The 27,858-nt window shown below is 43.0% G+C and overlaps 2 protein-coding genes and 1 non-coding gene across 3 annotated transcripts in view; 1 reads left to right on the plus strand and 2 right to left on the minus strand.

Annotated features, from left to right (window-relative positions):
* The window catches only part of lasp1 (LIM and SH3 protein 1), a 41,381-nt gene extending 38,261 nt beyond the window's left edge, over positions 1-3,120 (minus strand). Inside the window, exon 1 of the mRNA XM_060901937.1 lies at positions 2,850-3,120. Within this exon, the coding sequence (XP_060757920.1) occupies positions 2,850-2,918 (69 nt within the window). The 5' untranslated portion in view covers positions 2,919-3,120. The remainder of the gene's footprint in view (positions 1-2,849) is intronic.
* A 395-nt stretch (positions 3,121-3,515) lies between these two features.
* trnac-gca (transfer RNA cysteine (anticodon GCA)) lies at positions 3,516-3,587 on the plus strand. Its single transcript has one exon. It is a non-coding gene; the product is annotated as a tRNA-Cys (tRNA).
* Positions 3,588-18,934: 15,347 nt separating this feature from the next.
* arl5c (ADP-ribosylation factor-like 5C) lies at positions 18,935-27,443 on the minus strand. Its single transcript, XM_060901938.1, has 6 exons — positions 27,156-27,443; positions 24,242-24,302; positions 23,905-24,052; positions 22,395-22,478; positions 19,762-19,913; positions 18,935-19,570 (listed from the first exon to the last, which is right to left on the minus strand). The coding sequence occupies exons 1-6, from the start codon at positions 27,199-27,201 to the stop codon at positions 19,522-19,524; spliced, it is 540 nt and encodes a 179-aa protein (XP_060757921.1). The 5' UTR covers positions 27,202-27,443; the 3' UTR covers positions 18,935-19,521.
* Between the last annotated feature and the right edge of the window lie 415 nt (positions 27,444-27,858).

Consider the following 27,858-nt stretch of genomic DNA (forward strand, 5'->3'; position numbering starts at 1 on the left):
ACTGTTGCCAGGGTAAGAAATAATTCTGACATCTCATTATATTCTTCATCCAAAGGTGAAGCAACATTGCGCTCAGGTGACAATTCCATATTTCAATGCAAAATCGCTAGCTGCTAAACTTTGTCTACACAGGCTGTGCACTGAAACCGTGCAAGCTCTCGCAGCCTGCTGGCGGCTCCCCAGATAATGTCACGAATCCGGCTCCAGACTCCATTGGGATTTTTCCAGATGTGTTTTGTTATTTTATTTTTTTCTGCTGTAGACAGATGGCTTTGTGCAAAATTACCCTTTGGGATGAGTGTGTAAAGGGACATACTTTCATATACAAAAAACCCCACGAAATTGGTCCAGGATATGCAATTTAAGATCTGCAGGAAACTCCTGTGGATGTTCTATCAGTCTGTGGTTGCTAGTGTCCTGTTTTACACCGTGGTGTGCTGGGGGGGCGGGGCAGGGTGGGAGCACATCCAAGAAGGACACATCCAGGCTGGACAGCATGAAGCTGGACTCTCTGGTGACGGTGGCAGAGAAGAGGTCTATGGACAAACTACTGAACATCATGGACGACGCCCACGGGTGCAGACAGAGGGTGGGACGGGTGGGATTCGTCCCACCCAGATTTAAATTCACCTCGTTCGGTCCCCCCCCACTTATAGGGAGGAAAAAACGTCTATGCTGTCTTTCTTTGCATAAGGCAAACCTCATGGAAAAATCAAAAGACTAATTACCATTCGGTTTATTGAGATGCACAGCAGTACATACATAGTTGCAACAACTCACATAAAACAAAACAAAGACTGATATTCGGTTGGTTGAGCTGCGCAGACTGCACAGGTTGCGAGCTCGAGCTTGGTTGCTATGGTTACCCACAACAAGTTTGACAGGCATATCGGGGACAGCTCCTAGTTCAGGACCCCAACACGGCATGATGAAGGGTACCAAACTGAAAAGGCAGAAAATGATTGCATCGTTTTTTCAAAAAACAACGACTGCAAGTAAACTGTGCCTTACTTTATCATATCACCTTGCAATTTTTTGATAGTCTGTTCAAAGTAATGTCGTAGTGAAAGTAAAATCGTACGGAGTACAGATGCCTTTCTGGTAGCCTCCTTCTTTCGGTGGTAGCCTGTAGATACAGTGCTCAGAAGGCAGTTTTAATGTTTAATCTGGCGTTCCCTGCCATAATTTCAGCGAGCATATTGTTTCATAAGGAAACTTTGGGAAGAGTTGTTGACTGACTGCCGCTCACGCAACACACAGGCATAGTTAAGGCCAATTTATGCTGACAACCCAGTCCTCGCAGATGGCGTCGCAGACAGAGTCTGCGTAGCCCCCCCCACCTTCGTAGACGCTCTGCGCGCACCTCCCAAAAATTGTGACCACCGCAGAAGCCTCGCAGACAAGAGGGCTCTGATTGGTCCACGCTACATCCGCTGTACACGCACTTCCGCTTCCCTACTTTCCCGGTTTGTTTTGTTTTCACGACCTCCATTTTTAAAAACACGAGCGAAGATGGAGCAGCACGAAGAGCGGTTGATCGAGGAAGCGAGGAAGTACGTACATCTATACGACTCCAGTTCTAGTCATTATAAGTAACCGGAGGATAAACACTCCACTAACCACACCCACCAACTACTCCTAGCGATTTCGCGCCCCCTTGCGTTGTGGCAGTGAATAACATCGCGCACGCCTATTACTCCCTGCTCAACGATAAATTACAACTGTCTGCGAAAAGCTATCTGCGAAAGCCTGGTCACAAGAACATGCAGAGGCCTTTAGAAAGTCAACACATGTTGACAACACATGGTGGGGGTGGGGTTGGTTTGCTGGCAGCTTTGTCCCCCCCAGTTCAAAAAAACGTATCTGCACCCCTGACGATGCCAGTCGCCCTCTGCACACCGTCATCAGCAACCAGAGGAGCCTGTTTGGTGACGGAATGCTCCTTCCCAAGTGCAGGACGAACAGACTTAAAAACTCCTTTGTCCATCACGCGATCAGACCGTACAGCTCCTCTCTGGGGAGCAGGGAAGGAGCAGCAGCCGAGCCTGACAAAAAGCAATACTGGACAACGTGCAATACCTCTCCTGCTAGATTTTTTCCCCTCCATATTTTATTTTTTATATTCGTACATGTCTAGAAGTTCTCTCTAGTTTCTATTCTCTGTTTATTCTGTAATGATGCTGCTGGAATTTTAATTTCCCTGAAGGGATCAATAAAAGTTCTATCAGTGAACATTTCAGGAATATTAAGTTTTAAGGTTCGAATAAGAAGTGTTTTGATAATTCTCATGAAATAAATCTATGCTGTAGGGGTCAGTAGGATTTATTTTACAGTTAAGGAGGTTCCTGGCTCCACAGAAAAGTTGAAGCAGCACAGGTTTGAGGAGAATTCTGTTTTGAACTGAACTGCAGACTGTGACACGTCAGATTCCTGCTCTGAGGAGGCCGTGCGTGCACGCGCACGCCCGCACGCCCCCGCGCTAACATCCCCTGTTTAGCAAACATTTAGCTACTTATTCAAATTAGCATTCCTTTTCAAATAAGGCTGCTATGAATTTGGATAACGGCAAACGAGCTAGCACAGCGACAAACGTTAATAAGAGGTGGGGAAACCTGTGGCACTAAGGTAACTAGCTAGCTAGTTAGCAAGCAATTCTCGTTCACTGCGCGACCATAAACAAGCTACTTAGCATTAGCCAGCTAACTGGTTCCGCTTCCGTTCCAACCAAAATACCACAAAAAACACTTAAAAGTAGAAACGCTGTTCGTTAACATATAAAGAGTAGAGAAAATATCAATGCTAGACAGTGTTATCAGTACACTGAGCTAACTAAATCTTGGTTAGCTTACCTTGTCAAGACAATTCACTTTTTCCGTAGGATACACGACTCGGTTACATCTACTACACAGCGGATTCATTTTCAAACAATCTCAGAGCGACAGGTGAAATGAAAAAGATTAGAACCCGATGTTGATGCTTCGGTATTAATTATATGCGTGAGATATCGGGCAGGTTTCTATCCGAGCAAGAAATCCAGTGCAGGCGGCGGCTTGTGATGTTTTTGCACTGCTGTCTGTCACTGAGCAAGCAGGCGCGCGCAAAAGCGCGAGCACGACACTGCCCTGCTCTATCATACGATCCGCGTTCCCGCGTACTGACGGCACGACACGGGAGCGCGCACTGTGAGCTTTTTTTTTTTTTGAACCGGAAGTTCTGTCTTGTATTTCATCTTGTCCACTTTACGTAGAATTTCATCATCATCATAATAATAATAATAATAATAATAATAATACCTGAACTGAAGTCAAATTTTAGATTTTCCATCTTGGAGTATGTCGAGTTGTATATTTTTATACGACATTCTTTCTAACTTAAATCTAACATGCAAAGTTTCAGGAGCTTGCCTGAGCTCTTAATGAAACTAATTATAAGCACATTACAAAGCAATTACAAAAATATCTAAAATTCATCGACATGAGCTATCAATAACACCTAAAAGAATTTAAAATCGCGACGGGGGTATAGCTCAGTGGTAGAGCATTTGACTGCAGATCAAGAGGTCCCCGGTTCAAATCCGGGTGCCCCCTCTTTTCCCTCTAGAGTGATTTAAAAAAAAATTAACAACAAAATGTCAGCACGTAGAGATTCTGAACAATAAAAAGATCCTGCTCTTTGTTGTGCACAATAAATGTAACGTTTAAATTAATAAGAGAAGCTGTTACCATTCTTATTTAGCACGGTCGCCTCACAGCAAGAAGGTTCCAGGTTCAAACCTAGCGGCCAGCGAGGGCCTTTCTGTGTGGAGTTTGCATGCTTTCCCCATGTCTACGTGGGTTTCCTCCGGGTGCTCTGGTTTCCCCCACAGTCCAAAGACATGCAGTTAGGTTGACGTGGGCGGCCTTGGGCTGAGGTGCCCTTGAGCAAGGTACCTGACCCCTGACTGCTCCCCGGACACTGTGTGTGGCTGCCCACTGCTCTGGGTGTGTGTGTATGTGTTCACTGCTCCAGATGGGTTAAATGCAGAGGATGAATTTCACTGTGCTTGAAGTGTGCATGTGACAAATAAAGGTTTCTTCTAAAGCCATTAATTTGTGTAATTGATACTGGTAGTGTGCGGTATGGTGGTTAGCACTGTCGCCTCACAGCAAGAAGGTCTTGGGTTTGAGCCCAGCGGCTGACAAGGGCTTTTCTGTGTGGAGTTTGCATGCTCTCCCTGTGTCTACATGGGTTTCTGTTGGGTGCTCTGGTTTCTGCCAAAGGCATGCAGATTAGGCTAATTGGTGGCTCTAAAATTGACTGTGAGTATGAATGGTTGTCTGTGTCTATGTGTCAGCCCTGTGATGACCTGGCGACTTGTCCAGGGTGTACCCTGCCTCTTGCCCATAGTCAGCTGGGATAGGCTCTAACTTGCCTGTGACCCTGTAGGACAGTATAAGCGGCTATAGATAATGGATGGATGGACGGACACTGGTAGCATGCAAATGAACACTAGTTATGCACATTATATGGCCAACAGTTTGTTTACACCTGACCATGTGCTTTTTGAGCAGCTCATTGCAGATTTAGTCCCCCTTTGTTGTTATAATAAATTCCAAGCTTTTAGGAAGGCGTTCTACCATATTTTGGATTGTGGCTATGGGGATTTGTGGCCATTCAGCCACAACAGCATTAGTTAGGTCAGGCATTGATGTCAAGCAAGGAGACCTGGGGTACAGCTGGCATAACAGTTCATCCCAAAGGTATTCAGTGGAGTTGAAGTCAGGGCTCTGTGCATGCCAATTAAGTTCTTCCATTCCAGCCTTGGCAAACCATGTGTTTATGGACCTCAATCAAAACGCAAAGGGCATTTTCAAGTTCTAGCATGTTTGGGCTCATCCCCTTAGTTCCAGCAAAAGGAAATTGTAATGCCACAACATATAAAGGTATACAATACAAATTGTGTGCTTTCAGTTTTGCGACAACAATTTAGGGAAGGCTCATATATGGGTGTGATGTCAGGTGTCCAAAAACTTTTGGGCTAATCTAACCATGTTTTTATGAGCCTTGGCTAACCAGCAGGAATGGTGAGAATCACCTAGATATATCCTTGTGTGGATGAACATGCTGAGAGCCTTCAGCAAAGTCACATCGTGACATATGATACAGCATTTGAAAGAAACGTCCCAGGGACCTTCTAGTTGAGCCTGTCAAGTCAAAGTCCCCCTCACGCCAGAATCTGGCCTTCCCAGGCTGTCCTAGTACAATGTATTAACCAGCTCTTTGAGGCGTATGGGTGTGATGCCGATCTCCATTTCTATAGCCGTTAGCCTCTTGCCTATACAGCTCAGGTTACAGTGGGGGTTTAGTCCTCTGGTAACTGCAAGAGTTTGACTTCCTGACTCACATCTGTATTGCAGCATGCCTTGCCAGATGGTAGTAGGTACCATTTTTATGATGGTCTTTGGTATGACCCAATCGCGAGTAGAACTCGTGATCTCCTGATCAAGAGGTGGACATGCTAACCACTAGGCCAACTTATGGTAGTTGAGCCTGTGCTGGTTCCAAATAAGCAGGACCCTTAGTGGTTATCCAGGGTTCACAGAACTACAGTTACATACAGACCTACCAATCACCAGGTACACTGAATCCCCAGGATAATGTCTGCCAGTGTCCATGAGAACAGGAACCAGAGATGACCACTACACTCAAAACATTGGGAGAGTGATGCTAACTTTGTAGAAGCTTCAGAAAGTACATGGTGATGTCCAGGTAGCATCCAAGAGTGATGTCATGTGGAAGGGACAACACCCTTCATTGGCATGGCACAGTTGGGACTTGGTGCCCAGCCTGTCTAAAGGCTTTGGTGATGATGTCTATCACCCAATGGGCCAGTCCCTGCGTAGACAATGGAACGCTCATGTTCATGATCCATGGCAGATAAGCAATTGGTCTGAGGATTGGATGGCTACCAAATAATATAACAGGGGACAACAAGGAATGCCTTGCAGGCTCACTTTCACCGAAAACTGTCAGTGTCAATGGATTGATTTACAAAGTGATATGTCCCATAGTATCCATAATTTGACTGACCAATAGTGAGTCAAGTGCAAAGACACCATGGCACCAAGTTTATCTCTAAAGCAGCTGCCATTAAGAATGATGACGAGTCAATAAGATTTAACTTGATTCAATAAAATACCCCATTTGTGAGTTGATCAATATGCTCTTCATAAAAAGGGAAAGAGTGTTGAATATAAGCTCCCAGCAGATGGCGCCAATAGACCAGAGTTTTCAGATAAGAGTTTGATTTCTCTTGTCACTGTTACAACATTAAAAGTCCAATGGAAATCTCATCTCATCTCATTATCTCTAGCCGCTTTATCCTTCTACAGGGTCGCAGGCAAGCTGGAGCCTATCCCAGCTGACTACGGGCAAAAGGCAGGGTACACCCTGGACAAGTCGCCAGGTCATCACAGGGCTGACATATAGACACAGACAACCATTCACACCTACGGTCAATTTAGAGTCACCAGTTAACCTAACCTGCATGTCTTTGGGGGAAACCGGAGCACCCAGAGGAAACCCACACAGACACGGGGAGAACATGCAAACTCCGCACAGAAAGGCCCTCGCCGGCCACGGGGCTCGAACCCGGACCTTCTTGCTGTGAGGCGACAGCGCTAACCACTACACCACCATGCCGCCCCAATGGAAATCACCAAAAATATAAAGGAGATCATATATGTAGATCATACCTTGGCAGTATGGGATTTTTTTCTCCCCCAGAAATTGCTGTGCTATGATTATCACTGATAGGCTCCAGCTTGCTTGCGACCCTGCACAGGATAAGCAGTTACGGATAATGGATGGATGAATGGATGGATGATTATCACTGGTTTTAACTGCTTTACAGTGATATCCCATTAAAAGCAACAGGTATTATTTGACAGTGCATTTTACAGCAGATCAAGAGGTCCCAACTCTGGGTACCCCCTGTGTGAATTACTTCACGGTATATTTAAGTAATATACACTCTGCATCATTAATGTGCCCATAGATATAACCACTGTTGAAAGGATATTGTCTATATATCATAGTATCATGGAGGTATTTCACTGCTAGTTTTAGTGTTAGTCTTAGTTTTTGTTAACCATATTAATCCTGTTTGAGATGGCATTTGCTTTATAACATGGTGCACTATCATGCTGGATATTGCAATTAGGAGATGGGCTAATTGTGGCCATGAAGGGATACACGTGGTCAGCAACAATTCTCAAATAGGCTGTGGCATTCAAACAATAATTGATGGGTATTAATGGGCCCAAAGTGTGCCAAGAAAACATTCACCACACCATTACACCACCTCCACCAATTTGATCTGTTGATACAAGGCAGGTTGGGTCCATGGACTCATGCTGTCAGTGCCAATTTCCGACTGTACATTCTGTACGCTTCAGCATAAATCGAGATTCATCAGAGCAGGCTAAGTTTTTCCAGTCTTCAGCTGTAGAGTTTTTATGACCCTGCACCCACTGCAGCCTCATCTTTCTGTTCTTGGCTGACAGAAGTGGAACCCAACGTGGTATTCTGCTGTTGAAGGGGATCTGCCTCAAGGTTCAATGAGTTGTGCATTCTGAAATGCTCTTTTGCTCACCACAACTGTACAGCAGTTCATGAGTTACTGTAGCCTTTCTGTCAGCACAAACTGGTCCGGCCATTCCCCGTTAAGCTGTCTCATTAACAATGCATTTCTGTCCAAAGAACTGCCACTCACTAGACATTTGTTCTTTATCGCAGCATTGTTTGTAAACTCAAGAGACTGTTATATGTAAAAATTCCAGGAGATCAGCAGTTACAGAAATACTCAAACCAGCCCGTCTGGCACCAATAATCGTGCATTGTTGAGTGGAAGATCAAGAGGTTCCAGTTTAAATCTGTTTGCCCAGTGTCTGGCTCGTGTCTGCATTTAGGTACCATTAACTGTGACATGATTCTCGCTGGTTTTAATTACATTACAGTGAATACATCCAATAAAAGACAACAGACATATTATGAGCCCAGCTTGCCATAGGGGTATAGCTCAGTGATAGATCATTTTTTTCTGCAGATCAAGAGGTTCAAATCTGGGTTCCCCCTGTCTGACTTTCTTCAGGGTACCTTTAAGTGCTTCACACTTTAAAGCAATAATAAACCCATGGAAATAACCAATAGGATAAAGGATATTGTATATACACTCACTGAACACTATGCTAATACTGGGTAGGGCTTCCTTTTGCTCTCAAAACTGCCTCAATTATTCATGATATAGATTCCACACGATACTGGAAACATTCCTTTGAGATTCTGTTCCATGTTGACATTATTACATCATGCAAGTCCTGCAGATATTTCAGGTGCACTTTCATGCTGTGAATACCCCACTCTACCACATCTCAAAGGTTTACTATTGGATTCAAATCTGGTGACTGGGAAGGCCACTGAATACAAACTTAAACTTCAAATCTGCATGCCCCCTTTCTGACTTTCTCTTCAAGTTTGTATGTGTTGACTACTTTCACAAAAAAGTAAAGTTGACATCCCTACTTCTGTACCCACCCCAACCTCAGCTATTCGGACCATTACATTACATTACAGGCATTTTGCAGACACTTTTATCCAGAGTGACATACAACATATCCCAGAGAATGGGAGCTGGGGAGCAGTTGGGGATTAGGTGACTTGCTCAAGGGCACTTCAGCCATTCCTGCTGGTCCAGGGAATCAAACTAGTGACATTTTGGCCCCAAAGCTGCTTCTCTAACCATTAGGCTATGGCTTCCCATGTTCATGGTTTCTGTGCACAAATCCCTGCTCAAACACAAGAACTCAAGAGTGTGGCCAGATGGTGTTGTTTCAACTCTTCAACACTGTTTTGCATTAACAGACTGGAACATTTTCAAGGAGGCTGCTACATAACCTGGAGGAGTACACTGAATCTGTGACTGGTTACATCCACAAGTGAATAGAGAATGTCATTGTTTCCAAGGTTGTCACCACAAGAGCCAACCAAAAGCCCTGCCTGATGAATGAAGTGTGTGGGCTTTCAGAAATTCAGCTTTCAGATTTGGAGACAAGGCAGCCCTCAAGGCAGTCAGAGTCAACCTTTCCCGTGCTATAAGCAAAGCAAAGTGGGCATATGTGCAAAGAATCAATGAACACTTCCAAAACACCACACACATGGCACATGGGGCAGAGCATTCAGTCCATTACAGAAAATAAGCCCACTCCACACAGCAGTGGAGGTGATGGCTCCCTTCCAGGTGAGCTAAATTATTCAATTCAATTCAATTCAATTCAATTCAATTCAAAACACTTTATTTGTCCCCGCAGGGCAATTAAAAGAGTATCAAGAGCAGCATTAGGGCAGTCGAACATCAGACAACATAAAAACATAAAAACACAAATTAGAATACTCTACAGCTGTCAGTTCTGTGTGCATTCAGTCTGACGAGGGGCTGGACAATGATGTTGGGACAGGGAAGGGTCAGTGTTCAGGAGTCGGACCGCTGTGGGAACAAAGGTGGACCTCCTCCTTTGTGTCCTGCAGCGTGGACAGCGCAGCCTGCGTCCTGATGGAAGCCACTCCAACACTGAGTGTAGTGTGTGTGAGGGGTCATGTAGAAAAATTACTTTTTTCCATATGATTTGATGCACAGAACAAACAGCTTATGAGGAAAACTATACCTCCCTCCAATGAGCAGGTACTCTGTCTATCCACAGCTGATGTGAACAGAACTCTATCTAGACTCAACACATGTAAGGCTGCAGGACCTGACAATATACCTGGCCGTATGCTCAGGGAGTGCGCTGACCAACTGGTTGGTATCCTCACAGACATCTTTAACACATCCTTAAGCCAGTCAACCATCCCAGTGGGCTTCAAATCCACCATCATTATTCTAGTGCCGTCATCAGTGATGTGCCTGAATGACTAACACCCCTTGGCACTGACTCCCATCATCATGAAGTGCTTCAAAAGGTGAGTCATGACACACATAAAGAACAGTCTTCCCAGTTCTCTGGACCCTCAACAATTTGCCAACTATTCCAACAGGTCTACTAAGAACACCATAACCTCTTCCATTCATCTCTCTCTGACACTGTAACTGCATTTCGGTCAGTACAGATTGGCTGCAACATTTCCAACTCCATCACACTGAACCACTGAACACTGGAGCTCCATAGGGCTGTGTGTTCAGTCCACTGCCCTTCACTCTGCTGACTCAGAACTGTACACTGACACACAGCTCCAACCATATCATCAAGTTCACTGATTACATGACTCTGCTAGGACTGATAAACAGGGATGATGAATCAGCATACAGAGAGAAGGTGGAACAGCTGTCCATCTGTCACATTATCACTGGTTTTAATTGCCTTACAATGATTATATCCTGTAAATGTACCAGGTATAATATGACTCCTACTCTCCTTGGGGCTATGACTCAGTGGTAGAGCATTTGACTATAAGTCATGAGGTTCCTGATTCAAATCCAAGTGTCCCCTGTCTGGCTTGTTAGGGCCCGAGCCCTATGGGCGAAGGCCCTATTGTTCTTGTAAGAGTTCACTATTATTATTCTTCTTCTTCCGTCTTCTTCTTCTTCTTCTTCTTCTTCTTCCGTCTTCTTCTTCTTCTTTATTTTTCTCCGCTGTTGGGCCATTTTCGGGGCGCTTGCCATGGGCGAAAACGCACGAAATTTGGCACCAGTTCCGAGAATTGCCACCGCTACTCAGAACCAGAAGCCCAAACTTGGCCGGGGCTCAGGGCCTCTATAGCGCCCCCTAAGTCGTTGTGATTTTGGCCTCCCGCATTAAGGTGCCTGGTTGCCATATAGTTTGTAGTAGTGGCATGCCATTTGGTATGCGTATGTATCTCACTAAGCCGGACAAAAATGTAATGCCAATGCATTAGCCACGCCCAACAGGAAGTGAGGTAATTTCACTTTTGTGCGAAATGCATGGCCACGAAGACGGCGCAACTCCTCCTAGACCGTTCATAGGAATGTCACCAAAATTGATACACATCATCTACAGACATGGCTGACAAAAGTTTCTAAATAGGTTTCACGTAGGATGAACCGTTCAGAAGTTATACGTCAATCAATTTTCGATGCAAAATTTTACATGCTTAAAAATTCATAACAAATCTTCTGATTGCTCAAAACTGCTCATACTTCACACGCAAATCACGCATTGGGCTTCTGACATGTTACCCAATTTCTGTGATATTTCGCCACTGGGGGCGCTATTTTTGGGCAAAAATTCCAATCTTTTCTCAAATTTGGTCAAACTTCATGGCCACCCTCTTACTACCTCCCATGTCATGTATACAACGTTTTGGAAATTTTGGTCCATGGGGGGCGCTGTTTTTGGCCGACGCAATTGCTCCAAAACGGGTTTTTGGTAAATAATTCCATAATGCTTTTCCTTCACACCACTACCTTGTGAAAGTACATTGCTGTTGTAGACACTTATTTTTCCAACTCATCATCGCTCATGTACAGCATAGCGCCACCTACTGACATGGGAAAAACCAAAAAATTTATTCTTCAAAAATCTATATCTCATCTTCTGTTTACTCAATTGTCATCAAACTTCATACGCAAACTCTTCATAGCTCACCTGACATATACGCCAAATTTTGTGCACTTTCGCCACTGGGGGCGCTATTTTTGGGCAAAAAATCCAATCTTTCCTCAAATTTGGTCAAACTTCACGGCCACCCTCTTCCTGCCTCCCATGTCATTTATACCTCATTTTGGGAATTTTCGTCCATGGGGGGCAATGTTTTTGGCCGACGCAATTGCTCCAAAACGGGTTTTTGGTAAATAATTCCGTGGTGCTTTTCCTTCACACCACTACCTTGTGAAAGTTCATTGCTGTTGTTGACACTTATTTTTCCAACTCATAATCGCTCATGTACAGCATAGCGCCACCTACTGACATGGGAAAAACCAAAAAATTTATTCTTCAAAAATCTATATCTCATCTTCTATTTACTCAATTGTCATCAAACTTCATACGCAAACTCTTCATAGCTCACCTGACATATACGCCAAATTTTGTGCACTTTCGCCCCTGGGGGTGCTGGTTATGGCAACAATGATATTGCAGCTTTTGATTTGTCAAACTTGGCAAGCAAACTCTTTACAAGACCCTTATTGGGGCGCTTGCCATGGTCGACAACGCACGAAATTTGGCTCCTTTTTCTTAGACTGCCACCGCTACTGAGACCCAGAAGCCCAGATCCAGGCCGGCCTCAGGGCCTCTATAGCGTCCCCCGAGCACCGTTCAGTGCGAGACCCTATTGTTGCCATGTGTCCATTTCTGTGGTTTGTCGCCATTGTGGGAGTAATGTCTCTTGCCGAAGAGGCTGTGGAAGGTATTTCGCGGGGACGCATGCCCCCGCCCCCCTTGGCCGCTGGCGCGAGGGCCCGTCGAGGCCGCTTGCGGCTTTAATTTCATTTACACTCTAAACCAGTAATGTGCCCATGGAGGTCCTCAGCTTATATCAGCATGCCCATTTCTGACTTACTTCATAGTATGTTGAAGTAATTTACACTCTACACCATTAATATGACCATGGAAATAACCAATAAAAGGATATTGTCTGTATATCATAGCATCATGGATGTATGGCACCATGCTTGCAATGCTATGATTAGTACCGCTTTTATTTGCTTTACAATGATCTTCAGTTCAAAGGTGTTGTGTTATTTGCTTATGCCACACTCACAACCCGCCGTAAGTGTTTTGGACACGCACGGGTCGCAGGGTTTAGTAGCTCGCAGCCGTGCCACAGGGTCACGGTGAACCCGGGGGAAAGTTTGGGGGAGGAATACGGGCAAAGCACTTGTCAAGTACAGGTTGCATGCCTGATCCTCGAGGCGTGGGAAAAATTGCGCCGTTAGCCTGTGGAACGCGTATGTCTGACGCACGTGATCAGTACGTGTTCAGTGAGTGTGGAGTGTGTGTGACTTGCATTTTACCAGTTTCCTGCGCTAGGAGTACGGGCCACACTTGTGAAGCATGTGTGACGCACGTGATTAGCATGTGACAATCACTCATGACTTGTGTGTGATGCAAGCCAGGAGTGGGTATAAAACCAGCATGTCTGCAGCATTCTGCATCTGTCTTTCAGCTGAAGAACAATATCGCTTCATGCTGCTCCTCAGCTTCTATCATCTGCCTATAAGAGTCCAACTCCTTCAGTCATTGCGGCGGTATGGCGACAGCCATCTTCTTCCCTTGTACAATGCTACATGTTAGATTATCAGTTCCTTGTTTCATCTCCATTATATATACCCAGAGTCTTGCCCCTCGTGTCGCGTGCGGGTTGTGTGCGCTGTGTGCATGCCACACATCGGGGTAGAAAGTGAGATGTACTTCTGTCTTGGGGGCCGCACAAATAACAAGTGTGGAGTGCTTGTGTAGTACTTCTGAGGCATGTCACTCGTACAGTGACCATGCATTACTCATGCATCTTACTGTCATCGCAAAGCCCCTATTAGCCGTGCTGCTGACTTGGTTCAGGCGTACAAAAGGAGTACGGGTCCCATAAGTAGTGTATGCATCCTTGATTTTTCGCAAGACCCGTAGAATTTCCATGTGCAGGACCAAAAGTCGCCACGGCCAGTCTGCGACCTTCTATGGCGCTGAACACACGCAAGTGTCATGCAAGTCTCAAGCATGGTTTTGCCAAATTTTTTTTTACCTTAGACTGCCCATAGTAGCACGTATGGCGGGTTGTGAGTGAGCTTTTATATATTTTCTTTGGGGCGTTTCTGAGTCATAGCGGACTTTATTGCAGATCAAGAAATTTGGGTTCAAATCCATTTGCCCCTGTCTGGCTCTAGTCTACATGGTTATTGTTGGTGTTAATTGTGTTTCAATAATATATCCTGTAAAACATCACTTTATAACACCACTTTTTATGGTTATATAGCTCAATGGTGGTACCTTTGACTGAAGCTTAAGAGGTCTTCTCTCTTCTCCGTGCTCTCACGGAAGGCGGTCGCATTTCTCTGCCTCTCCTTCCCTTATCTTCCCTGTTTCTGCTGTCTCGTCTGTCTATTGTCTATACTTTTGAGAGACTCTCTATGCACTGCTCTCCAAACTAAAAATCATGGAATTGATAAACTGGTCTCTTCACGCAATTGACACAATTTTCTCGACGAGAAGCCTGGGTTCGGGGGAACCGGCCTGTCCTGCTGGAACATTCGCAGCTGGCTACACGATGGACGCGTGGGAGAGGCGGCGGTTTGTGTGCCTGGCAGTTCTTTCTGTGGAGGACATTGAAGACATCTACCTATTTGGAACCATGATTACAGGACTTTTGCTGATTGGATTAGGCATCACCCTGGTTTATCGAGGAAATCAGAAAACGGTGACAGCTGTCCAAAGCCCCATAAAGCTGCCTGACATGATTGAAGCGGTGGGCAGAGCTATTGGCACTCAGACTGTGGCTATTCAGAACTTGAACCGCAACATGGATAACATCATGGAGAAGCTTTTGGCTTTGCAAAGGAAATGGATCAATTTGGAGACCAGAATGGACAAACAGAGTAGTCATGTAAAAGAATGCGTCTACTCGCCCCAAGACCAAATAATCCCAATCTTATCTGCTTTCGGCTCCCTCAGACAGCACTGACCTTGGCCAAGGCCATTGCTGGAACAACAACTCCCCCGAAGATCACTGCAGTGAGACGCTCTTGTATTCCTTCCCCCACTTCCCACGGTTGCCGCTTTTACCCCCAGTGTGACAAGTGGGTAAGCGCCGTCATCATGGCTGCAGGACTGGACTGCTTGTTTGCGCTGGGTTACCTATACCTCTGCCCCCCCTCCCATGATCACCCCCTCCCTCACCCCCTTCCCCCTCAAGTCCCGAGTTTTCATGTTGTAAAGTGTACTGTGTTATTTTGTGCTTATGTGCTGAGGTGTTTTATTAATGTTCCCACACTGTACTCCCCACAGGAGCATAGTTTGGGGGTTGCTTTTTTCTCCTCCCCTCCCCTCATGTTACTCTGTATTTTTCATCCCTGTCTTCCTGTCCTGTCTACTCCCCCTGTGTTAATTGTATGTATGTGTATATGTACGGACGGGTTGATAGCCAATTTCACTGGTACTTGTGACTAAGTGACAATAAAGGGTTCATTCACTGGTTCATTCATTCGTCTCTGGGTCAAATCTGGGTATCTTGTTGATTGTGACCTGATAGTCTCATCTCATCTCATTATCTTTAGCCGCTTTATCCTGTTCTACAGGGTCGCAGGCAAGCTGGAGCCTATCCCAGCTGACTACGGGCGAAAGGCAGGGTACACCCAGGACAAGTCACCAGGTCATCTCAGGACCTGATAGTCACTGGTTTTAATTGTGTTACAGTGCTATATCCTGTAAACAGCATTAGGTATGACATGTAGCAAATACAGTCTCAGTTTTTAAGTCTAGGTTGAAATCCTATATGCTTAGCTAAGCCTTTGGCTTTTCTCTTAGGTAAGGTAATGATAAGGTAAAGATGAAGGTATAGATCTGGAAGGTCTCTCTCTCTATCTCTCCTCTGTACCTGCCTGATCCATCCTGATACCCTACTTCTGGCTGTGGATGTTCTTCCTTGGATAACCTAAAAACTGCCCTCACATCAATTTATGCTCAAGTCTCAATCGTTGAACAGGTAATATCTTCACTTAGATAAGATAGATCTCATCTCATCTAATTATCTCTAGCCGCTTTATCCTTCTACAGGGTCGCAGGCAAGCTGGAGCCTATCCCAGCTGACTATGGGCGAAAGGCGGGGTACACCCTGGACAAGTCGCCAGGTCATCACAGGGCTGACACATAGACACAAACAACCATTCACACTCACACCTACGGTCAATTTAGAGTCACCAGTTAACCTAACCTGCATGTCTTTGGACTGTGGGGGAAACCGGAGCACCCGGAGGAAACCCACGCGGACACAGGGAGAACATGCAAACTCCGCACAGAAAGGCCCTCGCCCGCTGCTGGGCTCGAACCCAGGACCTTCTTGCTGTGAGGTGACAGCGCTAACCACTACACCACCGTGCCGCCCGCAGATAAGATAGATGCAAAGTTAAAACTCTAATGAAATCAGAAATGACTTTTGCCCATACTCCAGTTCCTTTCAACACACTTAGCACTGCTTGACTCTATAGTATACAGTTATAGGAAGATAAATGTTTTATAATCCCACTATGTGGTGTCACCCGGATGAGGATGGGTTCCATTTTGAGTCTGGTTTCTCTCAAGGTTTCTTTCTCATGTAATCTCAAGGAGTTTTTCATTGCCACTGTCACCTCTGGCAAGCTCATTAGGGATAAATCTAAAATATCAAATTTATATCTAAATTTCTGTCAAGCTGCTTTGTGACAATGTCCATTGCAAATGTCCATTCAGTGGTTCCACAGGTTTCTTCTGCATCGTTATTATTTTTCCCCATTGCTTTACAATGTAATCAAGACAAGAAAGCCTTTGTTTATCACACATGCAGTGAAATGTCTGCTCTGCATTTAACCCATCTGAAGCAGTGAACACACAAGTGAACACACAAGTGAACAATGAGCACCCACACATACCCAGAGCAGTTATGCTACAGCACCTGGGGGTTAGGTGATTTGCTCAAGGGCACTTTAGGCCTATAGCTGCCCCATGTTGGCCTACCTACATGTCTTTGGACTGTGGGGGAAACCCACACAAACACAGGGAGAACATGCAACACGTCTCCACATGTCAACCACTGGGCTCAAACCCATAACCTTCTTGCTGTGAGGCGATGGTGCTAACCACTACACCACTGTGCACCCAGTCAACTCTAATCCAGTCAGAAGGTGCTAAATATAATTTGTTAGCATTTGCCATTGTTGTCTGGAGATCTAGTTTCCTGGTTGACTAGCATCTGCTTGCTAGTCCTGATGACTGCTTTACAGTCTATGGCACTAAAATTACAATGTATATCAAAAAACTGATTCAGGATATTATCTGTAGATCATTCCACCATGGAGCTGCCATATTAAAACTAGAGAGCTATGCAGGGCTGAGATCAGTCTTTTACATTGACGCCAGAATTTGAACCAACAATGCAAAACCTGTTCCTTTCCACAACACCACTCTAGACTGCTCAACCACAGAAGACGACGTCATAAGCTGAGGTTATGTAATGTGGTGCTTACATAGTCAGTATGCAGTTGCGCCACACCGCAACTGTGGAATCGCTACCTGAGGCTGGCATGCTAATGACCATCTTACATTCTTAAACATGCTCAAACTTGGTTAAACATGCACATACAAACAAGTGCCTCTGTAGGCTTCAGCCAAAGGCTAAGCCAAAAACCACCATCAGTACTGCAAAACCAGTAAGTAAACTGGGGAAATCCTTCTTTTCTATGTACTTGGGAATGAGCAATAAGATAAATGACTGTTATATTAACACATTCTACATGGGTGTAAAGGTCAGTGGGAGAGGATTTGCAGGTCAGGAGCTCCATGGCTCATATTTACGTGTCCTCTTCAAGAGAACAGTGTAACAGAAATAGCAGTATGTGCATTGAGCTTCAGATGTTTGAAGGGTTGTTGTGATGAGGTAAGTATAGAAAGTAACTTCTGAAAGAGTGCAAAAGAAAATCAAAGTAGTTGCATGTGGGTGTGGAAAAAAACTACTCTGATGAGTCCAAATCAGTCACAAATTTTTTTTTGAGATTGCAAACAAATCTATATTTCAAGGAATTAAACATCATGCACCAAATCGTTTAGTGTAAATGCTGATTGTTATTGCCTGCCTTGTAGACATTGGTGATAAGAAGTGACCGAAGGTCTTGTGTGAGTGGTTGGGTTAAATGGTTCCAAGATGGTTATGGTTCAATGTGCAAAAGTCTTAGGCCCCCTGGTTTTTTCATACAAACTTTGTTATAGATTTCTATTTTATGACTTTGACATTATCAAGTCAGTACAAAAACATTTTAGAGTTCCAGATGTTCGTTTTCCAGCACAAAATTAAATGTTACAGGAAAGGAAAAAAAAAAAATTTGTATCTGGGCAGCATATTACACAAGAGACCACTTTTTAGATTAAAAAAGAAAACATAATGAAGGCTACTGGGTTTTGGTGCAAAATTAAGAAGCAAATGTGACGGTTAACGTGCCCAGAAGAACTGTGGCTGGTTCTGTAAGATGCTCAGTAAAACCTACAGCTCATCTCATCTCATTATCTCTAGCCGCTTTATCCTTCTACACGGTTGCAGGCAAGCTGGAGCCTATCCCAGCTGACTACGGGCGAAAGGCAGGGTACACCCTGGACAAGTCGCCAGGTCATCACAGGGCTGACACATAGACACAGACAACCATTCACACCTACGGTCAATTTAGAGTCACCAGTTAACCTAACCTGCATGTCTTTGGACTGTGGGGGAAACCGGAGCACCCGGAGGAAACCCACGCGGACACGGGGAGAACATGTAAACTCCGCACAGAAAGGCCCTCGCCGGCCACGGGGCTCAAACCCGGACCTTCTTGCTGTGCTAACCACTACGCCACCGTGCCGCCCAACCTACAGCTCATTTCCGCATAAAACTGCACTCACTGTACCTCAGACTATTTTTTTTTTAAAGCAAAGGGTCGTCTCACACCAAATATTGACTTTGTTTCATTTATTATGGCTTACTGCTGTTTATAGTATTTTTTTAACATTGAAACATTTCATTTCATTATTTTTTAAAGCCGTTTTTGTTCTACAGCATTTCTTTACATGAGCCTAAGACTTTTGCACAGTACTGTATATGTAATACATTCCACAGTTCATTGCATGGCTACTTCGTCTACCATGCCATAACGAACTCCACAGTGAATTCAAAAACCTCTAGAAAGCTTTTTTTTTTCAAATCTTTATTTGTATAAAAATAAAATGAACCAGAAAGTATAATCTGACTATGCAGCTTACTTTCAATATTTCAAAATGTCAATACTTGTATAATTTAATTTGAATTAGGTCCATCAAACACGAACAACATCCTATAATAAATATCTGAAGTAATGCTTCCAGTTTAAAAGCTTAAAAATCGAGCACCAGCATCCATATAAATATGGCACCAAAGACCTGCACTTGGGCAGTGAGCCCTTCCTCACGAGTATTCGTAGTAGTATTATAGAGAAGTAGTATAGCTTGTGGTGCCACAGGCCAGAATACATTGTTCAATCAGAATTCAGAAAATCAGTGCAAATTCTCCCACCTGGACAACACAATCTGTTTGTAATGCTCACAATGTGACCTCTAAAACGAAGACATGATATGCAAAAATGTACATGTCAGTATATACGCTCATACATCAACATCACATGTCCAGGGTTCAGTGCATTCGTTGCTGAAGTTGGAGCATATGACGTCTCCAAGACGCTGAGTTTGAGTGGAACTCTGAGATCAACTCGGAGAGCTTGATGAGACTGTAGGCACACACGGGACAGAAAACTCTGCAGAGTCACCATGAAGCACTGCTGGACTAGTTTGGTATAACTCGGGAACGCATCCAGTCCAGACTTGCTGGTAAACTAGAAAGTGGAGAAAAGAAATTCAAGGAAATAAGATGTCATCATTATACAGAGAAATGTCATGTCATTAACAGTATTGAAATGCATGTATACTGAGGACAAAACCTACTATAAGTGTTTATAATAAACACAACCTGTCTTTGCATTAGAAATTACCCAAATGCATCTACTTGTAACGATCAAACACTCACCCTTCTCCAGTAAGGGCGCAGCAGGCTTGGACATGCCAGGAGTGAGCTGTCAGAGAGCTGAGGGTAAGACTCTTGGAAATCTCCGCTGCTGTCATGCTGTCCTTCATATCTTGCTTATTGGCTAACACCAGCACTGAAGCATTCTGCAGATCCTGAAGTGGACAGTTTAGAATTAATTACATTATCCTTGTGTCTGAAATCGCTCCCTACTCACTATATAGTGAAGATGCCATTTTGTAGTGCTGTCCGAAACCTTAGTGAGGATTATTTACACCCTACATAGTGCGCTCAAAGTATCCCGCAATGCATCACGAAAAGTAGTATACAACGATGGTCACTAACCAAAGCAATATATGACTACATCATGCATTGCGGTCGCACTGAAAGAAATCAAATTAAAAGTCTCAAATTTGATTTAATAAAAGGCAGCGGCAAAGAAGAAAGTATTCAGCCTTGATTTAAAAAAAAAAAAAAGAACTGAAAGATGCAGGAACTTTGTATTGATTAATGTGGGGAATGCGCTCAGTATAATATGGATTTATCACAAAAATACGTGCATGTGTTTATTATTTTGAAAACCCACCAGCCGACTGATCTGGCACGTTTTAATTGTGCGACAGTAATGACGTAAATACCAGCACGACGGACTAGCGTTTTTTTTTTTTTCATTTTAACAATGAGCTCACTGTATAGTCCTGTATATAGTAATCCCCTATATAGGTGCTAACCACTTACACCACCGTGCCGCCATAGAGGGCGGCACGGTGGTGTAAGTGGTTAGCATGGTTGCCTCACAGCAAGAAGGTTCTGGGTTTGAGCCCAGCAGCTGGCGGGGGCCTTTCTGTGTGGAGTTTGCATGCCTGTGTGGGTTTCCTCCGGGTGCTCCGGTTTCCCCCACAGTCCAAAGACATGCAGTTAGGTTAATATGGGATGTCCTTGGGCTGAGGTGCCCTTGAGCGAGGCACCTAACTACCGACCGCTCCCCGGGCGCTGTTAGCATGGCTGCCCACTGCTCTGGGTACGTATGGGTTAAATGCAGAGAGCAATTTCACAAGTGCGTGATGAATAAAGTTGTGCTTTCTTTCTTTCGGAGTAGTGAACGAGTGACTGATTTCGGACACAGGGTATATTTTAGTAACCAATGGCCATAAAACGTCAAGACCATGAAGAAAATAGTGTCAATCACGGGCGATTGCTCTAAAACAACGAGGGAGGCTCAGCCTCCTCTAAAAATGACGAACATTGTGTAGGATGAATTGCGCTAGGCTTATGTTATAGCCGACCTTATAACATTGCTATTTCAGATCCAGAATCATAGAAATATATGTGCTCAACCCAACTACAGTGCGAAATCATTCCGTTATAACTTTCCCCAGTTCGCCTAATGTGTGCGTGAGTTTTTCCCCCTCGTGACAGCGCGATGCAGCCCAGCCTCCGTGGATTGGGAGCTATGTGCTTGTCAATCTCAAAATGCAAGACGATTATTGGACAAATACTGCGAAAATGCCCGTCCACGGAGTCTCACGGACTCCCAGCCTCAATGGACTTCAACGGCATTTGGGAGCGATGCGCTTTTCAATCTCAAAATGCAAGATGGTTATTGGACAAATACTGCGAAAATGCCCGCCTACGGACTCCCAGCCTCACATGGGAGGGACATGGCAGTTTCCATTGGCCGGTTTTAAGTGCATTTTGGCGGGTTTTGAACATATTTTGGGCTGGATAACGTCAGCAGTATCTGGCAACATCAGTTCAGTTCCATGCGGATTCGCAAGTGCTGTGGTGTATTGTAAGAGATCGGCTTACATTTTGATTTCATTCATTACATACGGTTTCTACCAGCTTTTTTAGTTTGTATATATTTTCATTGTAAATAAAGTGTAAATATAGTGTTGTCAAGTTTGCTATCTTAGTTCCAGAAATTTTGTTTATTTGAGTGACTGAACTTGAACTTGAGGGGGCTAGTCAGCTAGCAAGAAAGCTGCGCACGGATGCCAAGCATTGCTGATTTAATTTTGGAGAAGCCATTTGCCAGTCTTCCTTTCGAGGAAAAAATTAAAATTAAAGAGCAGGGTAGACCAACGCCTCAAATTGACTTGGTGAAAAAGGTAGGGAATAATACTCGTTCCTTTCAGCTCTCCTGGTACGAGAAAGTGAATTGGCTAACAGCAAGTGACCCACATCAACAACAGTAAATAGGCTACTTTAGTAATATGTCATGGATGGACCAAAAATATAGAATCTATTTAAAATGTTTATGCTGAGTATATTATATTGGAATATATGTTTTTCTGAATATGAATTAAACACAGCTACAATTTGGAAAACATTTTTAAACAAAAACACAGCCGAGGTCAATTTTTAAACAACATGCCACAATTTTAAAATATAAAATGTTAAAATATACCCCCCCCCAACACCACCATCATGTATATTGGACAGTAGGCTAATGGGCCAAAAGAACCTGTTATTTCACAGTTTGTGACCCTGCCAACAATCAGCCAGCTCAGAGGCAAGAGTATGGGCAAAACTGATGTGTTTTTTCTTTTAAAATCTGGAAATATCATAACCGACCAGCCTCCCCTGTTTGAAAGACTACCAGCCGCCACTGGTGTCAATGAATATAAGCTCACCTCATGCGCAAGCATCGTATGTAGCTCCTCTTTCGTAAGGGTCAAACGTTCCCGATCTGTGCTATCGACGACCAGAATCACAATCTGCAACATGGAGACAGAGTTACTCTATCGCTAAAGAACAGTGAATGTAGAAATGATATACAGTACTGTGCAAGCATCTCAGGCACCCTATGTTTTTTTTTTCATACAAACTTTGTTATAGATTTCTATTTTATGACTTCTATATTATCGAGTCGGTACAAAAACATTTTAGAGTCCAAACGTTCGTTTTCCAGCACGGAGTTAAATGTTACAGGAAAAAAATGTCTGCATCTGAGCAGCATATTACATAAGGCAGCTGGGCCATAGAAGGTTCACGCTGCACGCTACACGCGTGTAAAGAAAAGTGGACAAACGTAGCATGACTTGCTCTGGGCCATAGAACGGCGTTCACGTTGCACGCTGCACACTTCACGCGTGAAGCGTGAAATGAACATGCACACTTTTTTTCTAGGCGTGAAGATGGAAATTCCAGTCAATGCATGCACGACCCCAAGGTCACCGCCACGCCAGCCAATCAGAACGGGTCTAGGGAGATAAAATGGACGACTACCGAGAAAAGTTGATCGAGTTTGTTCGAGAAAGGCCCCTGCTATGGGATCCGCGTGTGGTGGATTATAAAGACAGGGACCAGAAGGCACAAGTTTGGGAGGACTTGAATGAGCGTGTGAAATCACCGACAGGTATGTGTTATAGTCTTCGGGCGTGTGCCGTCAAAAAGCACTGGGCTATCGTTTTGATTTTGATATCATTGTTTTAGTCTTGAAGCGATCTTTCCAGCAGTATAAAGCATGGCATAATTTGGTGATAAACGTAATTTATGTAAAACGTAAAGAGTCCATAGAACAGACGCAACACGTGAACATCCAAGCATGAAGTTTAATGGCCCAGGGTCCGGTTCTTCACGTGAACGTGTAGCGTGCAGCGTGAACCTTCTATGGCCCAGCTGCCTAAGAGATGACTTTTCAGATTATAAAAGAAAGCGTAATGAAGGCTACTGGGTTTTGGTGCAAAATGAAGAAGCGAGTGTGACAGTCAAAGTGTCCAGAAGAACTGTGGCTGGTTCTGTAAGATGCTCAGCTATTGTGACTCACTCCTGCTGTTCCTGTTCAGGTCAGTCAAGTTGTTTGCTGTTTTGAACTGAAATAAGTTTAAGTAGAGTGGTATTTGATTTTGTTTTAAAAACTCGGGCCTTTTTTTTTTTTTACATTTCTATCACCACCCAGACTATTAATAGATATAATGGTTCCTGGTGCCGTCATCGATTTCTCAGACATCACAACTTTATCTTCTCCCTTTTCACCACCCTTTATTGTTTACGTTGCTTTGAAATTACTAAGGAATTCCACCTGTGATTAATACATTCCATAAATTCCTATATTTTTTTCTGACATATTTGATTGTCCGAGCAGTTTGATGATAAACATGCAAGAAAGACCAAAAAGCAGGCACTCAGTCACTTACTCACCTCTGTATTGCAGTAATAGGTGCTCCAGCTGGCTCGGAGGGCCTCCTGACCCCCAATGTCCCAAACAAGGAAGCGTGTTTTCTTGACAGAGATTTCCTCCACGTTGCTGCCAATAGTAGGAGTGGTATGCACAGCCTCTTTCGTCAAACTAACATGAGAACAAAACATAGAGAGAGAGAGAAAGAGCATTACATACTCGTAAACCACCTACTTTTAAGCCCAAGGCACTTTTGTCTTGTACCACTGAAACAATGGATCATTAAAACCCAGCTTCCTGAGGCATTTCGAAAACAAAAAACAAGATAATAATAATTGATTTATTGTTAAAAACACTTACAACTGGTAGAGGATAGTCGTCTTCCCAGCATTATCCAAACCCACAATGATCACCTTGTGTTCTGGAAGAGGAGGAGAGAAAATTATGTCTAATAACACACACACACACAGGCCTTTCTAGAAAACAGTTAAACAGTCAGCATCATGAGTTGAAATTGCTTTACATTCCTGATGCAATGATTACGAGATGGAATGACTGTTTACCCTGACAATTTATGCTCTGAAACTATTTAACTATTAAAATTTAAGGATAAGAGCAAAACGATGGAAATGAAGACCACCGGCACAAAAAAAAAAAGGTTTTCAATAAGCAGAACATTATAATCTTAAGCTTTATTTGTCAAGATTTCACAGTCCCTTATTTTTAAAATAAAAGACGTCAGTAGTCATCAGAAGAAAACACAAAACGTCTTGTTCTGCTGCTGAAAAGCCATTATTGATCACATATTCATGCTTGACTGAGAAGGAATTTTAAAGTTCACTTCTCAAGGCTTTTTCCAGCCCTCCCGACCCCGATCTGTTAACCTTATTGATAAGGTTATGGGTTTGAGCTCAGTATCATGAAAATAGGTCTACGTAGTTATTATGGATCGCCTAAAACTTCTGGACAAGCGTGTGATAAATGCCAAAAAATGTAAACGCTATATGACGTAAGTGAGCAGTTGTGAGGTTTCAACGTGGCATCATTATAAAAAGAAGAAGAAAAAAAGCAGCTTATGTAATTGACTTGGTTATCTGGATTACACAGCTGAGGAGAGCAGGATATCTTATCTGGGTTGCACAGGTGAAGACAACAGAATAACCCCAGAACGTCTAGATCATTCTGTGTGCTCGGACAATGGGATTGAGAAATGCAAATGCTGATTGAAGTCTACTGCTAGAGTTGAGGAGATTCAATTCAGTTCTATTGATGATTCCTCTTTGTCAAGTTTACTTGGCCTGAGTCCAAACCTGGAGCCCTAAACTTTCAAAAATACTGTAGTTTGATAGAGGAATTGCTCTAAATAACCCCGCAACAACAACATGATACTAGTAATACAACAGCTACTAGTTTATTACAATGATCCAGCCAGGGAGGACTTTAATTCTACTGAACACAACCTCATTATTAAAAGCATACAATAATACGCTTACGATTTATTTAGGCCATATATATATTTTTTTATTCCTGATCTTCCAACTTACAAAACATATTATGAGGTCCACGTTGGCACATATCTACACGATGATCAGCTCCCCTTTATAAAGATTAATAAAAAATGGTTAGAAAAATAATCCATCTTTTGGTGAAGTCGCTTCATCACCGAGAAGACTCAGTTCTGTTTTACTGGCAAAGTGAGGTTGGACAAAGCATTACACGCAGTGGTGCCAATAATAGTGCCACATGTGTTTTTGCTGAAAATAATTATTCCTTGATGAGGGATTTGTTTTTGTCTGAATAAATTTATTTCAAATAAAGGTTGGAGTTTTCTCTTTTTTTTTTCAGTGTGAGGTGAATCGACTTCACCAAAAGGTGGATTTTTTTTCAACCCCTTTTCACGAATCTTTCCAAGGGGTGCCAATAATTGTGGAGGGCACTGTATGTTTTTGAGTTGCTAAAATTTGGATTAAACCTATTTAATTCATGCGACAGCCTGCCATTTTTAGCCATCTAGGGTTATGTCAGGTTGCCAGTGCCCTCAGTCTATTTGTATTAAAACTTATGAAAAATATATATTCAAAAAATGTAAACAGCGTTAATAAGGGGTGATAAAGAATGTTGTTACAAGTCAAACAGGGTAATCAGAACTCACCAATAAACACTTGGTAATAGTGAGTTGTCTATGGAAGCCTGTTTCCGCCAAAGGAGATGCTTTCTCATAATTATGATATAGTATCTCATAATCATGAGATAATCTTCTCATAATTGTGACTTTCTATCTCATAATCAGATCCTACATCATAATAATAACTTTGCGGCTCAAAATGATTACTTACTATCTCATAATATTAAGATCCTATGGATATGATTCACATAATTTTCTCATAATTATGATTTTTCAATCTCATAATAATAAGAATGACTTAGGTAGTATCTCATATTTATGACTTTCTATCTCATGATCAGATCCTACGTCATAATAACGACTTTGCAGCTCAAAAGTACTACTTACTATCTCATAATATATGATTCACATAATTTTCTCATAATTATGATTTTTCAATCTCATAATAATAAGAAATGACTTAGTATCTCGTATTTACGACTTTCTATCTCATAATCAGATCCTACGTCATAATAATAACTTTGCAGCTCAAAAGTACTACTTACTATCTCGTAATATTAAGATCCTACAGATATGATTCACATAATTTTCTCATAATTATGATTTCTCAATCTCATAATAATAAGAATGACTTAGTATCTCATATTTACGACTTTCTATCTCATAATCAGATCCTACATCATATAATAATGACTCTGTAGCTCCAAATTATCTCTTACTATCTCATGATATTATGAGCCTATAATTATCTCTCATAATTATTACTTACCTTCTCAGAATAATAACTTACTATTTCATAATGAGATAATTTTCCCATAATTATGACTTGCTATCTCATAAGATTAAGATCCTACAGTAATGATTAAGATAATTATGATTTTTCAATCTCATAATAATGACTTAGTATCTCATATTTATGGCTTAGTATCGCATTAGTGATGAGAAGTCATAATAATTTTAAGAAAATGTTCTCATTATTATAAAACAGTAATTCATTAGTATTACAGTGTCATAAACGGATTTCCACAGATGTCATCTTCACCACTATAAGAAAATAAAAGATAAACAAACAAACATCAGCTCTCTGGCTCTGTTTCAGTCCCAGACCCCCTTTGAGAGCCACTAGGAACAGGATTGTGAAATCTTTACCTCTGTCTCCGAACACTGTCATCAGTTTGGCAAAAAATAATCCCATTTCCTCTCCAAAGTGTGAATCACAATTCAGTTCAAATCTGAAATGAAGAGATTTCTCCAAAGAGATGCCGAAATGCCCTTCTTCTTCTTACTGCTTTCGAAATAACCTCCTGTTGAGTGCCGCTGTTCGGACCCGTGTGTTGAAGTGTTCGGACCCGTGTGCTGATGTGTTCGGAGCCGTGTGTTGAAGTGTTCGGACCCGTGTGTTGATGTGTTCGGAGCGTTCTCCTCGTTCCGGGGGAGGGGCTTTCACTTGCAGGTGGGAGGAGTCAAACCTGACGCACTTTCATGACGCAGATGACGCTGTGCGTACAAACAGCGCGTGCGATTGGCCACCTGTGGAATGACGCGTCGGGTTTTTCAAAACAACCTGCGGCCGAATGTGGGCGGGGCGCCGGAAGCGGCCTTTCAGCGGCGTGTTTCCGCTGCGCGGAGGGGAATTCTGACGGAACAGAAAGTTCAGAATAATCAGAAACGAGAGAAAGTGAATCACGGAATTCCCAGGAATCTTTAACCTAAAAAAAGAAGGAAGAAGCAAGTCGAACAAGAATTTCCCTGCAGGCGGCCAAACTGGGAAATACATCCATACACTGACTGCTCACTATTATTATTATTATTATTATTATTATTATTATTATTACACAACAAATACATTTCT

The sequence above is a fragment of the Neoarius graeffei genome, chromosome 20, assembly GCF_027579695.1.
Source record: "Neoarius graeffei isolate fNeoGra1 chromosome 20, fNeoGra1.pri, whole genome shotgun sequence".
Taxonomy (NCBI): Eukaryota; Metazoa; Chordata; class Actinopteri; order Siluriformes; family Ariidae; genus Neoarius; species Neoarius graeffei.